At 42.1% G+C, this 24,097-nt stretch overlaps 1 protein-coding gene across 4 annotated transcripts in view; it reads left to right on the plus strand.

Annotated features, from left to right (window-relative positions):
• sipa1l1 (signal-induced proliferation-associated 1 like 1) overlaps positions 1–24,097 on the plus strand; it is an 80,037-nt gene that overhangs the window by 18,198 nt on the left and 37,742 nt on the right. For 3 of the 4 annotated variants that reach the window (XM_056427652.1, XM_056427656.1, XM_056427654.1), the window contains 2 exons: positions 12,096–12,164; positions 22,585–22,654. In XM_056427652.1, coding sequence (XP_056283627.1) covers positions 22,636–22,654 — 19 coding nt within the window. In that variant the 5' untranslated portion in view covers positions 12,096–12,164; positions 22,585–22,635. The remainder of the gene's footprint in view (positions 1–12,095; positions 12,165–22,584; positions 22,655–24,097) is intronic. The other variant, XM_056427655.1, reaches the window with a different exon arrangement.

Here is a 24,097-nt window from a genome sequence, read left to right on the forward strand (position 1 = left end):
TGAAAAAATACAGAATATTTGCTGCAGGTTTCTTCCAGGAAGGGGCCAGTCACCCTGCATGCGCTATTTCAAAAGCCTGTTTCAGAGTGACTATCATTAAAAGCTCATCATGTTGCTCTCTCAGACCTCTGTAATTAAAGGAAGAGGCATCTGTGCTTTAACTTGGACTCTAGAGCTAGACACACAGACCATTTAATAGAAGTTTGTTTTGAACAAACACAGGCTGAAACTCCAGCTCCCTTAAGGGATTCTAACAACTGAAAGAAATGTCAGCAGCACTGGTAGCTGTGATTTAAAATTAAATAAAAGTTGTGTTATAAGCCAAATTAAATGTCTAAAGCAAGAGGGTCACTCTTGATGTTTGGTGGGCATGTTCAGTTAAAAGCTTTACGTTTTGGTATTCATTTCTTCTGGCATGCCTGTTGTATTTGATACAAATTATATTGGGTAAAGGTGAAGATTTTCATTTCAAAGTTCACAGTTTATCACATTTTTGTTATGCCAAAGCCAACAAAATATTGACCACACAGAGGCATCAAGTGATGGATGGGCGCAGTGGTTAGCACTGTCGCCTCACAGCAAGAAGGTCCTGGGTTCGAATCCCGGTCGTCCCGTTCCAGGTCCTTTATGTGTGGAGTTTGCATGTTCTCCTCGTGTCTGCGTGGGTTTCCTCCGGGTACTCCGGTTTCCCCCACCATCATAAAGACATGCACCGCAGCCTCACCCCGGTTCGTATGGATGTGAATGAATGTTGGTGGTGGTCGGAGGGGCCGTAGGCGCTGATTGGCTGCCACGCTTCCGTCAGTCTGCCCCAGGGCAGCTGTGGCTACTGATGTAGCTTACCACCACCGGGATGACTGTGTGTGTGTGACTACTGGACTCTGTAAAGCGACTTCGGGATGTCGGCATGCCTTGAGAAGCGCTATATAAAATAAATGATTAAAATAAATGATTATTATGGATGGATGGATTAAACCGTTAAGCGCTGCCTGAAAACACCCAACAGGTACTTCTGTTGGTTTTCCCCAACCCAGCCTCTCTGAACATCAACCATTTTTGGCCGCTTTGACAGGTGGAGAAGATGGAGCCATTGGCGCTGTATATGTGCACCAAAGCAGTTCCTGCAGTTCTGTTTGAGCCCTCAAATGTGTTTGATAAATTGAGGAGGTGGGGCACAGAGGGAGACTAGTTGGGAGAGTTAGATGGCCACAGAGACACATGGATAGCAACAGGACTGGGTTGACTTGATGCACATGGATAGCGATAAGCAGGGGAAGGAAGATAGATGGAAGACGAAAAATAAGGAATTAAATGATTTGATCCGTACAGGGGGAAAATGCAGAGGGTTGAGATATATACTAGTAGAGGTTTTAGAGTGATCCATGCAAGGGAGGGAAAGGTGGACCTCAAGAAGATCCTTCCCCCGCACTGAATTGTTTTGCCAGGAAAAGCCCCAGATGCCTGTAGTCAAGCAACGACTCGACCCTTTCTTTGGTTGTGAGCTGCGGGGCTGAGGGCACTGCACAGAAAGCTTAGCAGTAAGCCTTTTATTCGAAGTCCTTTTCTCTGTTTGGCCCCCACATCTGTCAAAGTGTCACAGGGCTTGCTGTCTGCAGCCCTATCCTCCTTCCATCCCTTAAAACCAAGATTACCCAGGAACCCCTGCACACTGGTTCTCACGGCCATTAAACATGCAGGTGTCAATCGATCTCCCTTGTTGTGCCCGATAGCCTCTCAGCTGGTTTAGACTAATCAATACAAGTGCATATTTTCTACCTCGTTGGTCTCCAACCATAGGCCTCTAGGAAATGTCTCAGCATAGTTAAAACCTGCACGATGAATTCTTCAGACTAATTTACTATTAATTAGCTGCCATTGAGTTTTGTTGGAATAAAATCCAAAACAAGTACATGTTGATCTCTTCAGAGGTTTTGGGATCACTGGTGTTTAGTCTCATGGTGCATGGATGGTCTAAACCAGGCCTATTCAACTAGCGGCCCGAGGGCCGGATACGGCCCGTTTGAGTTTAACTATGGCCCGCAAGACTACCTGCAAATCAGTATAGCTTGGTAAGAAAAAATAAAACTGATGGACACGCCTCTTTTATACATTGAGACATCTAACCCAGAGCCATTGAGTTTCACTGTTGCCTCAACCAAACCTGTATGGTTACATCTTTATGTTCCGCACCCGTGTTGGTTGCCGTTGTTACACCCCTACTGGTTTTCAAACCTACTGGTTTCCCTGCGTGCGCGTGCGTTGTGTTCTCTTAACATCTGCAGCGGGGCTCTGTCTCGCTCACCAGATTCGTCACACATTCACAAACATATTGCTCGAGATCTTTAAGCCACCGTTCATATCCATTTCGGCGATTACGATTGTATTAGTGAGCAGTGCATCACAGCCATGTATGAAGAAATACATTTTCGAAAAAATAAAAATAAAAAGATCGCCCAACTTGGTTTCGATCTCTTTCACGCAAAAGGAGACTGCACTCAAAGACATGCAGTCTGTGCGCTGCGCCACCAGATATTAGTTTCAGCCCAAATAATTTATATATTGATCCATTAAGTCACATTTCTTATGTTTTCATGGGAACAGTTTGGTTGAAAGGATCTGAAACAATTGGTTACCTTGAGCGGATATTTACACTTTGAAACATGTTTATAGTGATGCTTGTTCGCAACACTTTTGCCACACAATACCGACGCATTTTCGTGTGTGACTGTTTACCTGTGGAAATATACATTACTGTTTTTCATTTTTAGCCATTATTTGATCAATATTCTGTGCGGCCCTCACACCCCCCGTGATTTTCTTATTCGGCCCACTTGCTACTGAAGTTGAATAGCCCTGGTCTAAACTATAGCTAGATACACTTGCTCAAGGACACATCGACTAGGCAGGCCGTGAGGGGGGATCAAACTGCCGGTCTTCTGATTGAATGAGGGATCTGCTAACCACTTACCTACAGTTGCCACTTATGGTTCCCCATGTACAAAATAATCTGAGTATTTGCCAAAACTGAAGTGAGACATGGTTGTGGAGTCAATAAAAGAAGGACCATTTAGTCAAACGCATAACAAAATAATACGTAATGTATTGTCCTGCACATCCTGGGTTTAGCTTGAATTAATTCTGGTGCACTTCTGCTGTTGTCTTGTTTCGTGACCGCCCTGCCCTCCAAGGATTAAAATGCAGAACTACTGCTACCTTTCTGTTTCACGAAGACGTTTAAATTTGTTTAGGCCTTTTATTTACAGTGGAACGCTCTCCCCTGAAAACGTGTCAGACATTGTTTGGCTTGCCTGTTAATGATGCTCTCTGGAATGTGACTGTGCCTGGTGTTTTGAGATTGTGTAGACCGTCTGCACAACAAGGAAAGGTGGGAGAACAAAACGCGAAGCTAACTGCTAAGTACCGGGCTTCTGTCTTCAGATGTCAGGATTAAAAGCCTTAGCGTATTTACATGTTTCTCTCTCCCTCTTATTCAGCTCGATGTTACAGCTTCAATTTTCCTGTGATGTCTCTTCTTCCTCACCAAGCGTTTATGTGGTTGGGAAGTTGTCACATTTCTGACTATCGTTGCCTCCTGACTTTACGTCCTTTAAAATAACACACCTGCAGACAAACAAATGTAATAATACTGCATTTGATTCAGAATCGTAGGATAGAAATAACATATTGTTAAGAAACACAGGATTAGATATATTTGCGAAGACCAGGGCTGTCTATTAGTTTCATCTGTTATTATATACACGAATAAACAAAGCATGTGGTTCTTCTTGACAAAATACACCAAACGGATTGTAATGAATTAATTATATCATGGATCACAAAGCAACTTTGATGTTGCATAGCTTCAAACAAAGATGAGCATCTTGCCTATTTCTTCAAATGTGTCTGAACCGAACTTTAAAATGTATAAAGGACCCATATGACTTATGTTGAAGAAAAAAAACACCTGTATTTATATCATTATAAATCTATCTGGTAAAGTGCACTAGCTAGCTATGACTACTACAAATCAAACTTGTATTTATTAAGTGGACATAGTCATCCAGTTGTTTGTTGAGTGCCATTTTGGTGATGCAAGAGGGTGGAGCTAAGAACAACCGCATGCTGAATAAGACATTTTTAGGTGACCATAAAGTTAGAATTATCTTCAATGAACTGAAAACATTATTACTTGTACTTGTAGTCCTCTACAGTCTACACATTTTAATTGTTTTCATTCATTACTTTGTTTTCTTTGTGATGTGTTAAATATTTTAGTGGATACAATTAATTATATATATATGCAACTTTACTGCTCAAGACCCTTTTGTATAGTTTTCCATTCCATCAGAACCGATGGGTTTCCTATTATTCATCTGCACCTCATATGTTACACATATAGGCATGCCACCCTTTGACTAGTTCCCCTTGGGCTCGAATTGGGACAATCTATCAGTCTCATTACTTGAAAAGAGAAATTTAGATCAATGGCAAACTCTTCTGTTTGTGCAGTGTAGATCCACTGAGTTAATTATCTTCACTTCACTCATGCCCTCCTTGCATTGTTTTCGAGTAGCTGCTTCACTTCATTCATTCTTAGAAATTCATTTTAACTGCCAGCTCTTTTTTAATCGGATGAAGTTTTCTTTTTATCAACAGTGACCCAAGGGTAAGTCGTTGCTTATTTTTTTCTCTGTTTGGTGGGGGATCCCATTATCTACACAGGCGTTGATGTAAGAAGTGACTACTTCGGTACACATCTTTTATACAGGCATTCAAACGCCTCCCAGTCCGTACATTCAAGGCAACCTTGTCTTACCGCAATCCACTGTCCTCATCCCATACTTTCATTGATCTTGATTTTGGAGACATTTCTCAAAGTGCCAGGTGAAATGTTGTGGATGTAGCAAGAGGCAAGAGTCTTGATGGTGGATTGGCTTGGCCGTGGCAACCCTTGCCCCTGCTGTCGTTTATTGTGAGAACACTAGCAGAGAGAAGAAAAGAGAGGCGCCACAAGAAAACACATTTTTGTTGCCAGGCTGTTGTGGGCTGGAGTTGTATGGGCGTTGTGGCTGCGAAAACAATAGCTGTGAATTATAGCTTTCATTATCAAGCGTAACAAGTTTGTGGCTGTCACATGTAGGTTTCTCCCTCCAATCTCCAAAGGATCAGCACACCAGGATGATATTTGGAAATATCTTTTATTCGACTGCATACTGTGCCTCTGCTCTGCTCTCGCGCGCCTCAATCCCTATCCCACCGCATATAGGGCAAAGGACATTAATCAGCTGATCCCCTGCAGCTGAGGCCAATTAGGCCTCTTCCCAGCACCTGTTCCCTGAGCCACTCCCCCACACCCCTCCACAGCTGAGCCTAACGACGCCCCAGCACCACACCGTTGGTTCCCAAAGGACGCCAGACGGACCTACACTTAAGATAACTGTTGAGGCTTCTACTTTGCCAGATTGTGTCAAGACAGAGGTGCAGAACAGTTTACATTTTCTAAGGAGCCGCTTTGACGACAGATTAAATATGAATTCTGTTCCGGGTCTCAATCAAGGGCTGAGGTGCAGGTGGCTTTTAGTGACGCAAAACATGCACATGGCCTCACACAGATGCACACACTTTCTTGGATACCTGAATCTTTGATATGTGTGCTCACTGAAGTTTAGAAGAGGGGGGAAGTGGAGAGAGTGGAAAGGTTTTTCCAGTTGAACTTGTAAACTCAAGTTAGGATTTTACCCTTTTCTTTCCTATCATTCCATTTTTAAAGAATATTTCTATCTGTAGCACTCTTCTTGGTCCATAACCCCTCTTTGTTTCTCCAAGTTATTTCTTTTTCTGGATAACACTTTATCTTCCTCCGCTCTTCACCTGAACTCACCTCACCTTCCTCTCACTCTCTCCCTCCCCGTCCCTTGCTTGTGGACTATAAATTCTGCTGTGATTTACACAGAGGAACTGCTTCTTTGTTTATGCTTTTCCCCCCCCTTGCCACATGTTGTCAATTCCCCTCTGCACAAAGATTCCCATGCTTCTTCAGACACACACACACACTTTTTTCTTCCTTTTCTTTTTCCTCCTCCAAATCCTACTCCTCTTGTTGGCTCTATGGCAGTGATACTTGGCTTAAAAAGCAACCATGCACTTAAACTCCTCAATACTCTTGATTGGCATTAATTCTCTCAATAGGTTCTCGGTGTATTAACTTGTGGACATTTGCACACAAGTTGCATAGACACTCATAAGTAAGCACTTATATCCACACACTTCTAATCACGATAACCATGATGATGGTAAATCTGTGGCTTCTGTGGTCGTTGGATGAACTCCTGGCAAATCAGAACTACTCAAATAGCTTGGCCCGTCAAAGCTCACTGACCCTCAGTAAAAAGCAAACACGCACGCACGCCAGGTTTCTCTGTATAGCAGCAGTGGTGGCAGCACCAGCGGCGGGAGCATCAGCAGGTCTAATCCAGGCTCCACTTTGAAGAAGGTTTAGCCGACAAATAGATTTGATACAGCAGCTCCGCTAGCCTGTATCCCCGTTGTCTGAAGGGCTGTTTTTCTGAAAACTGAAGCTTATGTCCCCATGACTGATGGATGTGAAAAGCAGGCAGCTGAGACTTTAAAGAGCTGTGGCCAAAACAATGAAGATAGGTTTAGAATGGGCATAACGTGAGGATAGGTGGCAAGGGAACAAAGCTGCTTATGTTGGCTCGAAGTGGCTTTGAAATGGAATCCACAAAGAAATGTGAGTTTCTGCAAGTTCTAGCTCTCCCAAATACCTGCATTGGGCTTTCTAGAGTCCGCGTCTTCAGTCTGCATCACGTCGCACTTTATTTACTCACTCCTGTAATGTGGAAATGTGTTTGTAATGGTTATTTTTTTTTGCAAGCTAATTCATATCAATGGAATTATTTGTGAATGAATGCGCATGCCAATAGTCCGAATAATTATTCTCCCCTGTCTGTATTGCAAGACACCATTAGTCACCATGATTAGACCAAGAAAGGAAACCGTGTGTCGTTGTGACCAGTTTGTACCACGGGCCGCTATTGTTTTCAGGGGACAACAATAATAAAATACAAAGTCTATCTCATTTTTAAAAAAATTGCTTTTTCTTTACAATTTCTAAAAAGAAGTTTATCCTTTAAACAAATCAAATCCCTTTGGATTAGTTGGTGTTTCCACTATGGTTACCAATACGGATTTGATCCTCACCTGGGAGGAACCACAGCCATCAGTAGACTGGAAAGAGAACTTTCTCCTTAGATCCTCTTCTACATTCTTGTGCATTTTGCCAGACATCTGGACGGTGTCTCTTTTATGACCTGCAACTTGAGCTCATGTTCTCTCTGCCTGAACCCAGTACACCACAGACAGCGTGATTTGTATTGTCAAGCTGTCTCCGAAAAAACTCTGCCAATGTATACATTCTTCTTAATCACAGCTTTTTCTTCGTTCATAGTGGGTTTTAGTTCATGGCTAATAGATGGAAAATGCTTAAAATCTACAGTAAGAATACATAATTGGAAAGAAACAGTCGGTCTTTTAAGCTTTACATTCATGGAATATTTTGAATTTGACATTTGCTACTTTACTTGGTCTTTCAATCTAAAGTAATGTGTAGCTGAGAGGCCAGAATATGTTTGATAAACCCCAAACTTCCAGATCGATCTATCTATTTTTGATATTTCTCCATTTCAGTTACAGAAGGATGCCGAATACCTCGCTCCGTAGGCTGTTGTAAAAGCATGTGGAGAAGCTTGTGGCTTTGGCCTAAGACATGAACTCTCCTGCCAGCCCACACAATGGCTTTGACCTGTTTTGCCCTTCTCTTTTTCTTCATTTCTCTTTTTTTCTCTGCTCTCCAAAACCTGCATCGCCTTCTCATTTTTCTGCCATCATTTGTCTGCCCTTCCCTGAAAATATTTGGATTTCTCCTAGCTAGCAGTCACAGTATTGGTCATAGTAAAACTGTTCTGCAGTCCTGTACTTCCCCGGACAAGCTTGAATCATTAGGCTGTTTTCCTGTAATGCTCTAAAGTCCGTTGCGTTTCTTACAATACATATGCATGTACAATCAATCATGTTTAATACATAATTTAGATGATGTTGAATTATTTTCACCAGGTTTCCTAGCCTGATGAGCAGCCGTCTCTCCATAATCTCACACGGTTGTTTGTATTTTCTTCCGAACTCTGAAACAAAGCTGTCCAAACTGGTGTCGTTGGTATTCTATTCAGCTCCCTTGTGTCGTGTGAACCACCAGACTGAGGCTACACTTTATAAATGTGTTGGAACAGGATTCACAATCATTAACTAGGAGAGCATGATTAATGGACACGTTCCTGTGAGTGCGTGGCCTTGGGAAGCCAATCAAAGTTAGGACTTGCTGCAGTAGTCACCACTAGTGTCCCAGTGGATAAGTGGTAGGATGGAACAAAAGGTTTTCCACTTAGTGTACTGTATGTCTCATTCCAGTCAGTCTGCTCATTACAATTACGTGTTTTATTATTTGCTAAAAACATGGGTCGTTATTTGTTTCAACTCTTTCTTTAAAATCTGGAGTTTGGTTAATGTTGAAAGTATAATCTTTGTAACATTAACCAAGCAGATTTCTCAGCCAGAAAACCTCAAACGGAGTTCAGTACCAGGGTTAAAGCGGGCTGTACTCGCACAAGATAACATCTGCAGATCTGTCCAGTAGGGAAAGATGAATGGAGTGTGAGAGATATGTTAGGATGCCAGACAGAGGTTTGGTGTAACGTTGACTCGTGCTTGAGTTATGTGTCTCCTGTCATCAACAAAGCAACTGTGCACCGTGGTAGAAAGTGTGAGTGTGTACCGAGTACCTGTGTCCATATGTTCCAGTTTGCTTAGAGGAGAAGGTTTCCCCATTAGCGAGCCTGATTAGGCTGAATGCCAATGACGGAGCGGTCCATGGTCCACGTTAGCAGTCTGTGCAAATAGCTTGGCACATTTAGGGATGGTAAGGAAGCTGACGAGGATCAGAGGACACAAATGGATTTGGAGAGTACATTTAAGTTTGGAGGAAAGGATTGGAATATCGCAATATGTTTGTAGTTTATTATGATCAGCGGTTAAAAGTAGACTAAATGCTTTTTCCCCCTGATTCAAAATGGTCTCATTGTCTTTACTTTCAGGCTGGCATTCAAGCTAGTTGTTTAACGTAGTGCCTGAGGCACATGTAATAATAATACTGATTATTAGAAATACAGTTGGTAATTAAACTGCCGGTTTACTGAATGTATTCACATCAGTGTTTCCCATTAATTACCGACTGTGGAGGCCAACCAAAGATCTACCCTATTAATTTTGCACTCAAAGTGCACCAGATTGAAGTATTTCATAAAATAAGATACGATATTTTCTTTCAGTGGAGCATGATCCTGGATCCTTTGAAAGGGTCTGATGTTCACCCACCATAGTCTCTCCAAATCCTTTGCGAAAACACTGCACATGATCCTTTTGCTTTTTAATGATTGTAACGGTGACTAAAAGACCTACCAGACTTTACAGGAGCAGCGTTGTTACTTAATTTCATTGTCATCCGTCTGGATTGCCAGGTGATGTTGTGATTCATCTATTCACTGTAATCTGGAGGCCTTCGCTTATATCTTTATCTTTGTCTAACCTGTTTTCACTGCTGAATCAATTTGACGTATTGATACATCCTTCAAACACATATTATGAACACTTCTATCTCCATCTCTCCCATTTTGCTTTTTGTTTCCCCCAAAAATTGTACAATATTTATGCAGGGAGTGAAAGGGTGTGCTCCGTGGTAGCTCTGACAGCTTGGTGGAGGAGCAGCGGGGTGCCGTGAAGGATCAAGTGCAGGGTTCCCTGCTGCATAGGGTAGTTAGGGATGTGCTGCCCTCGCTTACGTCATGAGCAATCACTACACTTTAAAAAAACCATAGCGACAGGGTCAAATGGCAGACGCATTATATCTGCCAGTAAAGCACATATTAATGATAGAGAAAAGTGCTATCCTCCAGAGAACTGAGCACAAGATGAGATGTCAGTGTTTGGCTCATTAAGGCTAGCTGATGACAGTGAGTGGTTTAGCGCATGTTCGTGTCACTTACCACCTCTGTTCAATCATCTACCAAATCATTACCAGGTGTTGAATCCAACCGAAAATACACGTGGTAATGACACAGGAGACTAGCTGTTAAAGCACTTTTTTTGTGGAAGGGAAATCCTTCAAACCGAATATGATACTCATGTGTGATATTATGAGACGATATGCTGCATGTTATCTTGGATATCAGATCTTCTTTCAGGTTACAAGAGACGGGAGTGTTTACCGTGTTTGTTTTTTAATACAAAAAAATTAGGCCAGTTTGTGAACTTCTTGACCAGGTCATTCTTATATGAATTTGACATGGGCAGAGCTGGTTCCGTTAAACTCTCATTAAATCCATACAGAGTGTTTATCAGGTCTGTCAAACCATGGTGCTGTAAGTCGGGGCTAACAAGATTTTTTTTGTTTTGTTAATGTGATGGTCCTTACACTTGGATTACTTCTACCATTTTGAGATACTCCATTACATTCGTCACTGACATGTTTCCCCAAAGGCGTTTTATGCTGATTTTCACAGACTGAAAGCAAGAAATCCGCTAAAGCCATTCCTACAATTTGTAATGGATTTATTTGTAATGGATTTATTTGCAGACTATCATTAACTTGTGCACAGTTCAACATTAGCATTTTAGAAATCCAAGGCTCCTGTTGCCTCTGTCTCATCCTCCTTTTTTCACTCAGGACTCTGTTGTTGTTGTTCTAGCTTTCTATAGAAGGGTATCGGATACAAACTAGTCTCTCAATGAGGAGGTATCACTGGAACCAAAACCAAATTCTGACTTCTGGTATTTGAGAGGTTTTGTCTTGATGAATGTGAGAATATGTTTTGGTGTGCACAGTACCGGTTAGCATTATAATACGTCATCTCAGCTGGATTTTATAGTTCAGAGCCAGAAAATTAACTCAACAATCTTGACAATTGATTAATTGTTCAGCTGCTGTTCAAGTTACGTTTAATTAAGAAAATAATCATTAATTAGCGTGCTAAGTTTACAAACTATTTTATCCACATACTGAAGGTCGTGGTTCGAAACTGTTTAGAGAATATGAATGAAAAATTAACGACGACGAAGCCCAATCCCAATGTCCCCCCTAAAGCCTTCAACCCCCAACACTCAAAGACTTGCTGGCGTCGCCTTGATGAGTAGGAGAGGCTGTACGGGTTGGAAGTGGTGTTACTTCGAAGGAGAAAGCACTTTGCTGCAACTAATATGTTACCATGGCAAGAATGATCACGAAATATGATGTACAATTATTGGCGTTTGAACGTCTTCCAGGCTCTTTCCTCACAAATTGAGAGGTCACTTCAAATAATCAATTAATGTGTTTTTGACCAAATAAAATATTTGATAAATAAATATCTTCTGATTTCATGTGTTTATATGGTCCATCTTTAATCCTTAATGTTTCTGAGTTCATTTTTTCAGGTTGAACACACATGTGTTTACCTTTTTACACACTTGTTTTACACATCTCCATGGTTCCACTGGTTTCCGGTGTTTAGCGTCCCATTATGAATTGTAGGTAATGCCCTTCGGAAAGGTCTGCATCTAATGCCGACTTGCGGAAAAGGTTCGTAAAGGGCTCAACATGTCTGCTAGAGAACCCGCAAACACTCCACGATTTGACAGCGGGACAGAACTAAACCCTCACGGATTTTGCGGGAGCGCGCCTCAAAGTCTGATTGTGGAGATTAAGATTAAGCCTGAGACTCTTGTTGACCTGAAATGACGAGCTTCAGAGAAGATGTCTCACTCTGTTGGAGTTGTGGGAACTATAAAAACATGGAAATAAACTGCCGCCAGTCAACTGTCATTTTAAGAAAATGTAGAGACCGTCGGCGTGGGTTGAAAATCAGAAGCGGCCACCTGGGAGTTTTGTTCCCTGATCTTTGTGAAGAAGAGAACGATATTAAAAAATGATTGCGTTTTAAAATATGTACATTATTCTTAATACAAAACAATATCAATCTATCTTTCAGGGTCACCTGGCAGCCTTCAGACTGTATCGGCTGGAGTCCACTGGCCTGGACAAGACACTGGGATCCTCAGTGAGTATCCAACTTTCTCAGTTTGAGGGTCTGTGGTCCGTAGGGTGGTTCTGTTCATCACGTACTATTTGTTTTGTCAAGATTTTTGTTCTTCTGTTGCACTTATGGACCACTGAACTTCATAAAGAAGACCAACTTTAGTTTGTTATCGTTGCCACCTTTGGTGAAAAATGTGCTAATGATAGATATTTGGTAGGTTATGTTTTTAACGACAGGCTTCCCTTTTATTTTCTCTAAACAAATGTCCAGCCATTTAATTCTACTCTCTTCACATTTTATTCTATAAACATTAATTTGTTGGCTATTATTAGTTTTAGTTTTTTTTCTATTGAGGATACAATTTGACTCATCACCCATTTTATGTATCGAGGATTTGTTGATTATCACTCATTTGATTGTGAATGTGTTATTTATATTTATTTATATTGTCCACAGTCAAATCGATGGGTCTTTCCCAGCATTTAAAAGTGAAATGCCCCGCCCACTAACTTACACTTGACAGGTGGTGGTCTAGCAACTCGCAGTTCAGTCGGGTGGCAGAAATGCCAAAGGATAATGTTTTGATTTCCGCTAGTAATTCGGTACAAGAGACATAGGGAAAATAATTTGATATACTTTTTAAAATATTAGAAATAATATAGATTGTAAAATAGTCTGTTTAGAGATAAAATATGGTGAGTAGGCGGCCCTTATCGATGAGACAGAAACGGCATGTTTTGTTCCAGTAAATGCTTTTCTATGTTTCTTTCCCTCTCTCACCTCTTCCAGCCAGAAATGCTGCTACACACACACACACACACACCACTATGTTCACACAAGTATGGGAGTGAGAGTGAAAAGACCAGGAATGAGAGATGGTGTGAAGAGGAGTGCTTTAAGTGGGGGGGGGGGGGGGGAAGAAGTGCCAGTACTCCCCTTATTCACATGTTAGTGTGTACCGGCTGGAATCTGCAATCTCTTGCTACTAATTTCTATTCATTGATTGTTTCTTGAAGCATGTTACACTATTACAGGCCTAATCAGTTGTGATGTTATAGTTCTATTAATATACATGGGCAATACATGAACTTAGTGTTCATACGTAAAAAGTGCTTTCCTGTATTATTTGTAGCCTATGATATCACTATAATATATTTTAGGATGCCGATATCCCGGAATCAGCATCGGCCAGACCCACAGGGTGTCATATATTCATTAATGTTTTAGAAGCAGAGTCCGTCAGGATGCTTGAACATATTGTGCAGCAGAATTAAAACACCATCTTAATATTAACATGAATAAAATATACGAGGGATATTGGATTTACGGGGCCCCCCACCCAAGAAAACCTTACGGTTTTACACTTAAAGTTAAACAATTTGACATAATTGTGTACCTTTTTATTTAAAGGCTACTCTGGATAAGCTTCCAAAAGCTTGAAGACAAAACGTGCGATAGTTAAATAATCGTTCAATTATTTACAGATATTAGAGCCTTAGGCTTAGCAGTATTTGCTCTGGCAAATCACAGGGCAGGTTAAGAAAACTTATAGCATTTCTCCTTAAGTGTATTTGCCCACAAATAAATGTGCTCTCGTTCCCTCCTCTGTCTTCTCTGTGCCGAGCTGCGTCTATTGGCCCATCCAGATGCTCTCAGCATTGTTTTTCTGTTCATGTGGCTAATGAGGCGTGGTGCAAACACGCTGGCACTTTGCCCTTATGAATCATCCAAATAACCTGATATGGAGAGGGCAACGGAGGGCGCAGATGAAAATGGTATAGGACGCCAAAAAGTATAACGCTGAAGTGCCAGAACGGCGTAGCTGTGGCCCACTTCCAGCGCTGGAGAGCAACTGAAACTCACACCGGGGAGGAGGTATGGATAATAGAAATTGGAAGAAATATATTGAGAGCTTAATTTATGATTCTTTTATTTTAATATTGAAATGGGGGGGGGGGCACCGCAATGGGAAAAATGTAATTCCCTCTCAGTTAAAGGAGCTGTTTTTAACTTTCTTAACATTAAAATATAAAGATATATTGGAGTGATGCCTACCTGGGCGCTGTCCCTCTGTGTTGTAATCGGAGCTGCTCCTTGCTTTGTTGACACGTGTGCCCCATGGACATGTTATTGCACGCTAGCGTGCCTTTCTGATCGGCCGCCGCACTGCACTCATACGCTGGGTACAGCTGATAATAATGTCCTGACTGACAGCGCATGGGATCGTAACACACGCCCTCAAGTTCACCCTCAGGTACACACCGTTAGCCGTCAGAATTTTCACCGTCGCGTTGTTCGCACCGTCGGCTACCATGCCTGTCTGGCTCGCCCATGACGTCGAGTCTCCGAGAAGCAATAGAAATGCTCCAAATTTCAAATCGTGCACCTTTTTAAGAAGAAACCATCGAGGGTCGATGAGTGTCGGTATGGTATCGACCCACAGTGATTGAGGAAAAGTACCATTAATGGTCGTATTTCTCACAGGAGGGTTGCATTTTACTTTGATTGTGTATGTGTATGTACGACCTCTGCATTCAGTCTGTTACGATGGACCGCTACGTCCACACAAGCCCATTAACTGTTGTCTGAATAGAAATGCACTCTCTCTGAGCAGAGCCTTCCCTTCCTGTCACATGGCTGCCCTGGTTTTTCCAGGTTTTGTTCTGCCTCCATTAAATGCTGCGTAGCCGTGACAAAGTAGAGTTTGTTGTATTACAGGCTTGGATGCGTTTGCACCCAGCGAGACTGGACTTTGAGGGCTTGCATCATTACGGATGGTTCCCCCAGCGCTGCCTCTGTCAGCTGTGTTTGTATCGGATGGATGGACGGCTGGAAAGAAAAGGGAGAGAATAATTGACTCTGTGGACTGACTACACACTTACATTCTGTATCTATCTCTCTCTCTTTCCCACTTTCAGTCTCAGCATCTCATCTCCTCCCACATGCTCTCACACTGAGTGAGGAATCACTCCTTCTCACTTCTATTAAATCTCCCTATCCTTCTCTGTCGCTCTCCCTGCCTCTTCACTCTGGTTTCCTCTACCAATCGAATCTGCTCGCTGTGGGCACAAATGAGCCCGTGTCACACAGCAATCATACCGCGTCCTCATTAGGGCTATTCTCGAGGCCGGCCCTATCCTGTTCATCCCGTTCTCCCTATAATTGGGCAAAAACCCTCTTCCTACCAGTCGACAGGAGCCCCAATAACTGCAATTTAGTCCTTGCTGCCACAGGGTCTGTGAGCAGTGTGTAGGTTTGGAGGATGGCCTGAGTAACCATCGGTCACTGCTGCCCTGTGTCAATTTCAGTAAATGGATTTTTCTTGTAGAGTCGGATGTTATTCTCACCAACACCACGTGGTTGTCTTCTGCATAATGGCTGTGGCACGGCCGGAAAGACAGAAGAATTATATCCATAGTCCATAGTTTCTTTCCAGGCTTTGGTCAAGCTAGAAGATTTTGGGCTCACGTTTTTTTCTGTAATGTTACAGATATGGGTGCTTGTTTTGGGTGGCTCTACAGATAATCTGAATGTTTTCATATTGTTCTGAAGAAATAGGCACAGTAAGAATATTAATTTACATGAACAGCTGGAGTGTGTCTAATTGGTGCATCATTAGAACAATACATGGTACTTTTTTACAACCTTTACAAGCAGTCGTTCTGAAAGAAAGGACTCTCAATATTATTGTTCGCTCCTGTTAAATTAAGGCGTACAGCGTGCCATGCCAAAATGTTCTCTTGGGGAGTTGTTTAAAGATGCATGACATAATTATCTCAGTCACTAATAATTACTGAGCACAAAAGAAGAATAAAAAGAGGAAATGTTAAAGCAAAAAAACTTTGGTTGTTCTGTGCTGGTGACAAACCTTGTGGTGTTGCAATATAACTGGTTTGTGTGGCAGTAAAACCTGCCAAGCATGTACACCCAGTCTTAACGTTTTCCTCCTCTCCTTAATGTTTATTCATACAGTTGGCACATGCAGATGTCACCAAGTGCTTCAAAATAGAAGGCAGACTTGTGACGTCCGACACTAATTCGAGTCTGGGGGATTTATCAAAAAAGCTCTTTTAGAATCTTTAAAAAGTGTAGTAAATTATTCATGCGATATCAGCAGGTAACTGTCTGCAGTAATACGCAGGGATTTAAACAAACGGGTAGTATGGAAATGTTGGCAGCAGTAAGCAGGAGCATCTCAAAACCGTGAACAAAATCACCTGCATGGAGGCGCCACACTCGGCCTCTTGCGTTGGTATAATCTGAGTCGTGGCAGCTGCAGGTCGTCTTGATGGAGGCAGAGCGTGTGTACAAACAGCAGAGGAGTGTCAACACACCACAGATAATCTGATGTTTATCAAGATATTGTCGAACCAGTTTGAAAGGGATTTCATTCTCTTTCTTGCATTTCACTCCAGACTTCAATCACGAGTGTGACTGGCTCACCCATTCCCCGTCTGACCTGTCACTTCCTCATAGGAAGCAGGAAGTGGCCGAGATGGGTTTCCTATTGGAATGTGAAACGGCTTTCTTGGCTGTGTGGGACAGGAAGGAACAGGGTTTCTCTTGAATCCCTACTATACATCCACTGCACATTACAGCCACGTGTTTGAACTTTTACTTCATAAACGCCTTATTGCAATGTATGAACGGACATTTTGATATTAGTTCCACTTTGTCTTTCCCTCCTCTGATATAATTGCATTAATTTGCTGTCGAACCTTGTTGCTCAAGACAGGCTTTTAGTAGTGCTGTTGTTTTAAAACTATGAAGATATGACTTTAAATATTGTTTTGGATTTATTGTCATTATCTACCCCAGAGCTTCCTCATTGCCAGTGTTTTGGTTAGTTTTGAGTGACATTAGTTCAGTCAAATCTAGAGCAAAGATGTAAACATCAAACGCCAAAATATAATTAACATTTTGTAAAACCGTGTCATTTCCATCTTGAGCCTTTTGATCATTTCAAGTGTAAATTGTAAAGGGAAATGTTTTGAGAAACAAGATGCATTTTTAGATGCAATCTGTTTCTAATGTGCATGTTGAGCTCGGTGGGAATCTGTTACTCCTCTGACTTCATTCATATTTCCCCTTCTTACATTTCATTTTTCATGCGTGTCATTTCGCCGCTGCTGTCCATGTTTCCGTCTGTCTATCCTCCTCCGTCTTCTCGCGCACATCGTCACACATACACAAGTATTGAAGAGTGAGCTGCGTTCAGTTCTCAGTCCCACGCACTCCTCTCCTTACCGCAGTGCTGTTCCAGCCCACGCAGAGCAGCGCCATTTTGGAAATCAGCAGCTCTTTCCTGATGGCTGTAATCGATGGCTTTCTCTCCGCGGCGTCACAAGTCGCCCCTCCTGTGAGGCAACGGATAACAAGACATCCTCATTTACTCCCAGGATTTATTATCTTGTGAATGAAAATGTACCCCGCGTTATATCTTATTTACACTAGATATTTTAATGACGGGACTATAGTTTAGTTTGCTCTCCTGTTGTGTTTGCGTCTCTTAAATTCCGTTCATATCTCCTCTCCCCCAACGCCCTCTCTTTCCTCCCTTTTTGTGAATCTCTCTACAGTACATCAGCCCCGAGCCGCCACGTTAATTGCACAGCAGTTCTGTTTGTCTGTTATTCACCACTCTGCTATTTCTGTCACCATTACTGCTGTGCCTGCTTTTGCTATGTTGTCAGCATTTTGCCAGGGTCCGCAATGGCTGTTGGAATGGGAGGGGGGCGTGTACTGATGCCCAATTCGACAACAAATGGCTGTTTGGCGTCATCTGATTGGCAGAGATTAGAGGGCTCTTGGTGCTGGTGCGGAGGTGGCTCCTGCAGAGGACCAAGCGGCTTCGTGGTTGCTGTCTGAGACCAGCTGACAGCCATTCGCCGAGTGCGTGTTACTATTTTAATGACATTTTATTCTATTTGATATCATTGAATGGATGAAGACTGATTCCTTTCTGATTGGCTAAATATAAAACCATGTTTTACCTAATTCTTGGTTTCATTTTTACAATGCCACCTCAGTGCTGAAGACAGGCCAGCTTACAGATGTATACAGTAGCCCGAGCAAGTAGAGGTGGGGAAAAATGACCCCTTTCATAAACGTTCAACAGTTTAGCATTGAGGCATTGAACTCCCCAATCGTAGTTCAGAGGATTCCCCAAAGCTATTTGTCTGCCATCTTCCATCTTAATCGCTGACCACTTCCCTCTGACTGGCTGGCTTCTTTTTGCTTGTGTCAGAACATGTACTGAACATGATGCTGAAGTAATCTTATTCCTTAGTTTCATTAGCTCATAAGCTAGTATCTGCAGCCAAAAATACATCTTTATTAAATGGTAAGTGGTTCAAAATAATACCAATACTGAGCATCGAGTTCGTGACATGCACACAGCAACTGATAGAGGAGCCTGAACAGTATCCTTCAATCATGGTGCCTGCAGCTTGATTAAATTAATTGGAATGTGTGTGTGTGTGTGTGTGTGTGTGTGTGTGTGTGTGTGTGTGTGTGTGTGTGTGTGTGTGTGTGTGTGTGTGTGTGTGTGTGTGTGTGTGTGTGTGTGTGTGTGTGTGTGTGTGTGTGTGTGTGTGTGTGTGTGTGTGTGTGTGTGTGTGTGTGTGTGTGTGTGTTCTGCTGTTTAGTTATTTATTGTCTTACGGAGACACCCAAGAGTGAACGGTGTGATGGCATTCATTTTGCAGTAAATGTCAGCTAGTGCCGAGGTGTTTCAGGGAAAGAAATGCAACCTTTTCAGGTCTGAAAATACAGCGACTTAAATAACTTGTTCTTAGATTACCCCATTAGCCTTTTCCTCCTACTGTTGTGTCCCTCTTGGGTTTAGTTTAGGTATTGCAGCTATTGTAATACATGGCGATATCCTCATATCGGAAAGCAACAGTGAGATTAAAGACAGGAAGTATGTAGCAGGAGCAATGGTTGGCAGCATGGCTTCATAGGCTGAAAACCAGAACACAATATACAGGTACTCGTCAGTTAAATATCCAAGTTTGAAAAATGTAGGGAAGTACAACGTATAAACGGCACGGCAACCTCCAATTCGCACCATATCATTTTTTATTTTTCTGAAAAGAAAATCAAGCATGTCCTCAGAAAATCAGCAGGCACCAAAAGACTTAAGAGAAAGTAATGAGATGCGTCATACCGGCAGTTGTATTGTATAATGAACATTTGACCTGAATACCAGAACCGTGCATCATTATTACAGTTTGGGACCAATGACGGAAACCTCTTATTGTAGTCAAGAAAAATATTAGTGGCGAAGTAGTTTTATGTTCACTGGTGTGCTACAATAACCTTTTGAACTTTTGTTGCGCTTCATCAGTCCATTCAGTTGCCACCTGTCCGACTCATAGGCTTATAGTAAGCCTGAACTAATTGTGTTTTTTAACAGATGGGGTTTCCTCGGCAGAATGACATGAAAATGAGCGCGGCGCAATATCCGACCATCTTAACAAGTCAAACCGGACCTGCACCGTGTGTACTGTAAACTCAGGGCTGCAGAGGCCAACCCGATTGAATGTTGATGAGATCAAAGAGGACCTTGCATCACCAGTGGGACCAGTTTCTTTCTTCCACATCGGAGCAGTGAAATACTTTATGCTCAAATCAACCACGGCAGCCCAACTGTGGAGCGATCTGTGTTTGTAGTGTTTTTGGGAAGATCAATGGAAGCTCCCTGATGATGTGCTCCGTCCCAGGTGAACATGTTCAAGAAAATGCATCATCTCAAAGATGCACGATTCAAATGTAATCTTTGAATGGTAGGTAGATAGGTAACATAGTCACCTTTATAATTTATAAATAACAGATTAACCTGAAGGGAAAATCCCTCTACTCATCTACCAAGCAACCCCCCACCCTCCCTAAATCCTATCTGCTTTTCCATAAATAATGAATCAATCCGGCAGTAAGACAATTGGCTGAATGGCGCTAACTCGACAGCTCATGCGACCCAGATTCCTCTTGTGTGAATGGTTTAAAGCAACCGTGATGGTGAAGAGCACAGTAGTTATCAGAATCAGTTTTATTGGCCAAGTAAGTTTGCACAAACAAGGAATTTGACTAGGTAAAGTTTCTCTCAGTGCTTACACAAAATATACATTTCAACACAGTACAATACAGAACAAACAAAACAAACAGTGCAGTACAGAACAAACAGTGCAAAACAGTGCAACGGTCTAAGAAGTTTTAGAAAGTGACTTAAAGTATATACAAGAGGAATGGCTATATACAGTAGCTGTGAAACAGTAGTGCCAGAAGAAGTGGAGAGTGCGAGAAGTGCAGGGATAAATATATATGCTCCAGTGGGTTATTGTTGAGTAGTGAGACGGCGAGGGGGAAGAAACTGTTTTTGTGTCTCGAGGTTTTGGCGAACAGTGATCTGTAGCGTCTGCCAGAGGGGAGGAGTTTAAATAGTTTGTGTCCGGGGTGGGAGGAGTCTGCAGTGATTTTTCCTGCCCGTTTCCTGACTGGAGGTGTACAGGTCTTGGATGGTGGGCAGGTTGGCACCGATGATCTTCTCTGCAGACCTGACTGTCCGTTGGAGTCGGTTCTGATCCAGTTTGGTGGCCGATCCAAACCAGACAGTGATTGAAGTGCACAGAACAGACTCTATAACTGCGGTGTAGAACATGGTCAGCAGCTCCTGAGGCAGGTTGTACTTCCTAAGCTGGCGCAGGAAGTACATCCTCTGCTGGGCCTTCTTGATGATTTTGTTGACATTAGGTTCCCACTTCAGGTTCCGGGAGATTGTGCATCCCAGAAACCTGAAGGATTCCACAGCCAACACAGTGTTATTGAGTATGGAGAGGGGGGGCAGTGCTGGGGGGCTCCTCCTGAAGTCCACTGTCATCTCCACAGTCTTAAGCCTGTTCAGCTCTAGGTTGTTGCGACTCGTCATCATCACAGATGGAGTTCATGTAGGTTGTGTTGGGTTAGTGATCAGCCGCACTTCAAAATTGGCAGAATGTCAGACACAATGTCAGTATTATACAAACATGGTCACCCCCATAATATGTAATACCAAGGTTATTGGATTACTGGACTGGTATTCCTGTTATTTAAACAGCTGGATATATTTATTTTTCAATCTTTGTTTGATTTGATTGCGCTTGATGTATTTCACATGTGTACATCATCATATTTGCTTTAACTTGATGAAGGAATGTGGATTTATAATGATTAGAGAAAAATAACCCATTGCTTCATGGAGGTACAGAGGAGAGCAAACGGGAGTGTTAGACCCCTGAGACGAAGGTAGGCCAGGAAGTGTGTGGGTGTGTGTGTGTGAGGGTGAAACGCGTGTTGTTGTCTTGCTGTGTAAATGGTTTGTGGCTTTGATTGAACGACATTCTCGAGCAGAATAAGCAGTCATACATGTGAAGTTGTGGTAAACTACTTGTTGCTACATACTCTCAGTGTGCTGGTATGATAATCACTGGTTTTGAGCCGTTTCTTTGTGGCAACGGTACAAATATGGACACACTTGCACGTAAGGGGTGTGAGAAGGCCATAGCTATTTGTGTCGATGCTGCACACTGTAGACCTGCCCCCCCCCCCCCCCCCCCATGTCCTATAATCACTCCTACCTCTTCTTTTCCCCATCGTAAAGAGCATCATCATAGCAGCTGTTATCAAGAGGGGTGTTCAAACAGCATGTTCGCAAGTTCACTGACATATGACACCTAAAAGCATCGACACCGTTGTGTTCTCGAGCTAACAAGCTAGCAATACAAACAATATTTTCTTTTAAGGTCAGAGCAAATATATTTTACAAAAAAAGTAAAAACACGAGTGGCACGGAAAGATTTTGCTTTTTAAATTGCTTTGTTGTGGTATATTGTCTTTTTACAGGACTTCAGTCTGCCCTTACGATAAAGGGGGTGGACAACATACTACAAAAGTCTTGTTATAAGGCAACAGCACCACAGACGTCTCCAAAACAACAATGTTTAACAAAGTTAAATCAAAATAAATAACATTATAACTTAGGTTTTATTGCTGGGCATTTGCATTGGTTTAAACTAGGTGTACCTAATAAACTGGTACGGGCGTGTAATGTACGGCAAAGACATTTATCCAGGAAGTAATATATTTTCTGTTTTCTGGAAACGGCATAAAAGACTTCAATGTGATCTGAGGAAGAACATTACAATGAAAAGGAAATATAGGAATCCATCTATGCCATCTATAGTTCCTTTTTTATAGACTGTCATTTGCAATGACTTCCCCAAACACACATAGTTCATACTGTATGCAATCAACCGAGAGCAAATTTGACTGTCAGTTGATGGATATTCTGCCTCTTCACGTCGTTGATGATTCTAAATAGAATATATACTTTATTTAGCCAAGATTAAACAGTTTGAGGTGTATCCTAAAAAAACATTCAAGTTTTTTTCCTTCTTCTTTTCAGGGGCTTAGTGTTTACAAGAGATCCAGAAATCCAGTCAAAGGAGAGCATTTTATGTTTTGTTGTTGGCAAGGTAAGAATATTTAACATTTTCATAAAGCATGCGCTAGCTCTGACTAAATGCAACAAAGAGCATCTCAATGAGTCGTGGCGAAATTAAAAGAAACGAGTTGCTAAATGGAAATGATATATTCATTATTTGTGACTCAGTGCTTCAAAAACATCTGTTTGGGAACATCTGTTTGGGTAATGAGTCAAAAAACACTTCCAACTAAAGCCATTCACTTGACTGCAGCTCTCTGTAACTCAATGCTGTAGAGCAGCCCAATACTACGAGCTGCTGTTTCAGGCATTTGAAATAAAAATGTATCACGAGAGACATCCTGCTCAGTATAAAGGGATATTCTTTACATCTCGTTAATGATATTTAAATATTTTTGTTTAAAACCTTTATGGTACCTGGAACCAAAGCAAACATAATAACTTCCACTATCAAGGTCCAGCTCTACATTTGAACTCTTGCTGAAGCACACAGCCTTAGTCCTCTCCCATCACTCATGTCTTCGCTCCTCTCTTCACTCTGCTCGCCGGGGAGAGGGGTGTGTACGCCGTAGAACGCCTCCGCAAATTTCACACTCGAGAGAAAAAGACAACATCGGCAGACTTCAGTTCACGCTTAAAAAGCCCCTTTTTCCCGTCTCAGCGAACCAGAGAGGAGACCCCAGTAGAGGGAGAAAGAACAGCAACGCACGTTTATCTTTCCACACAATTACAATTTCCCTTTGAAATGCTCCGAGCTGAAACTCAAACACGTTTGACTGCCCGTCAACAATCAAAGAGTTTGATTTATTTTAGTCTTTCTTATCTGTCCTGTGTGTCTTGGCCTGCCGGTTCCTCAGCCACACTCAGACAAGCCGAGCGGCAAAGCTGTGTGTCTTTCAAACGTCTGAGGAGCATTTAAGAACACCGGGCCACTGCTCATGCATTTTGACACGCGGGAGGTTTGAAATGCCTGCCGTTAGTTTAAATGTCCGTCGTTGGGGTAGAGCAGTCATTGCTTATGAATTTGTAAATTGCAATTCCCAGAGAACATGTTAAATTCTCATTACTACCTTTAAACTTCATGCGTATAGTTTATATTTGAATATGACGAGAGTTGAATGCTTTCCAAACAAAGTTTAAACCACTGATTCTGGGAAAGATGACATGGGTGAGAAAATAATAATGTAATGCAACATTTCTCATCATCTGTCTCCTTTTGTTTCAGTATTTTTGTGGAAGAGACGCTCTGAAGTCATAACCTGGGTCATAATCTGGAATGTGTCCTATGTTTTGGTCGTCTTCAGGCTATCTACACCTCCTCGTAAACAGATGCACGACTAACTGTTTTTGTTGCCCTAACGTTCACAAATGTGCCCAGCGGCATCTTCGAAACGGGTGTTTGACAAGACTTGCTGTCGAAGTTTGAGTCGGTGTCTCACTCTGATTATTTTTAACTGAAATTTGCCCAAATACT

Source organism: Pseudoliparis swirei, chromosome 12, assembly GCF_029220125.1.
Source record: "Pseudoliparis swirei isolate HS2019 ecotype Mariana Trench chromosome 12, NWPU_hadal_v1, whole genome shotgun sequence".
Classification (NCBI taxonomy): domain Eukaryota; kingdom Metazoa; phylum Chordata; class Actinopteri; order Perciformes; family Liparidae; genus Pseudoliparis; species Pseudoliparis swirei.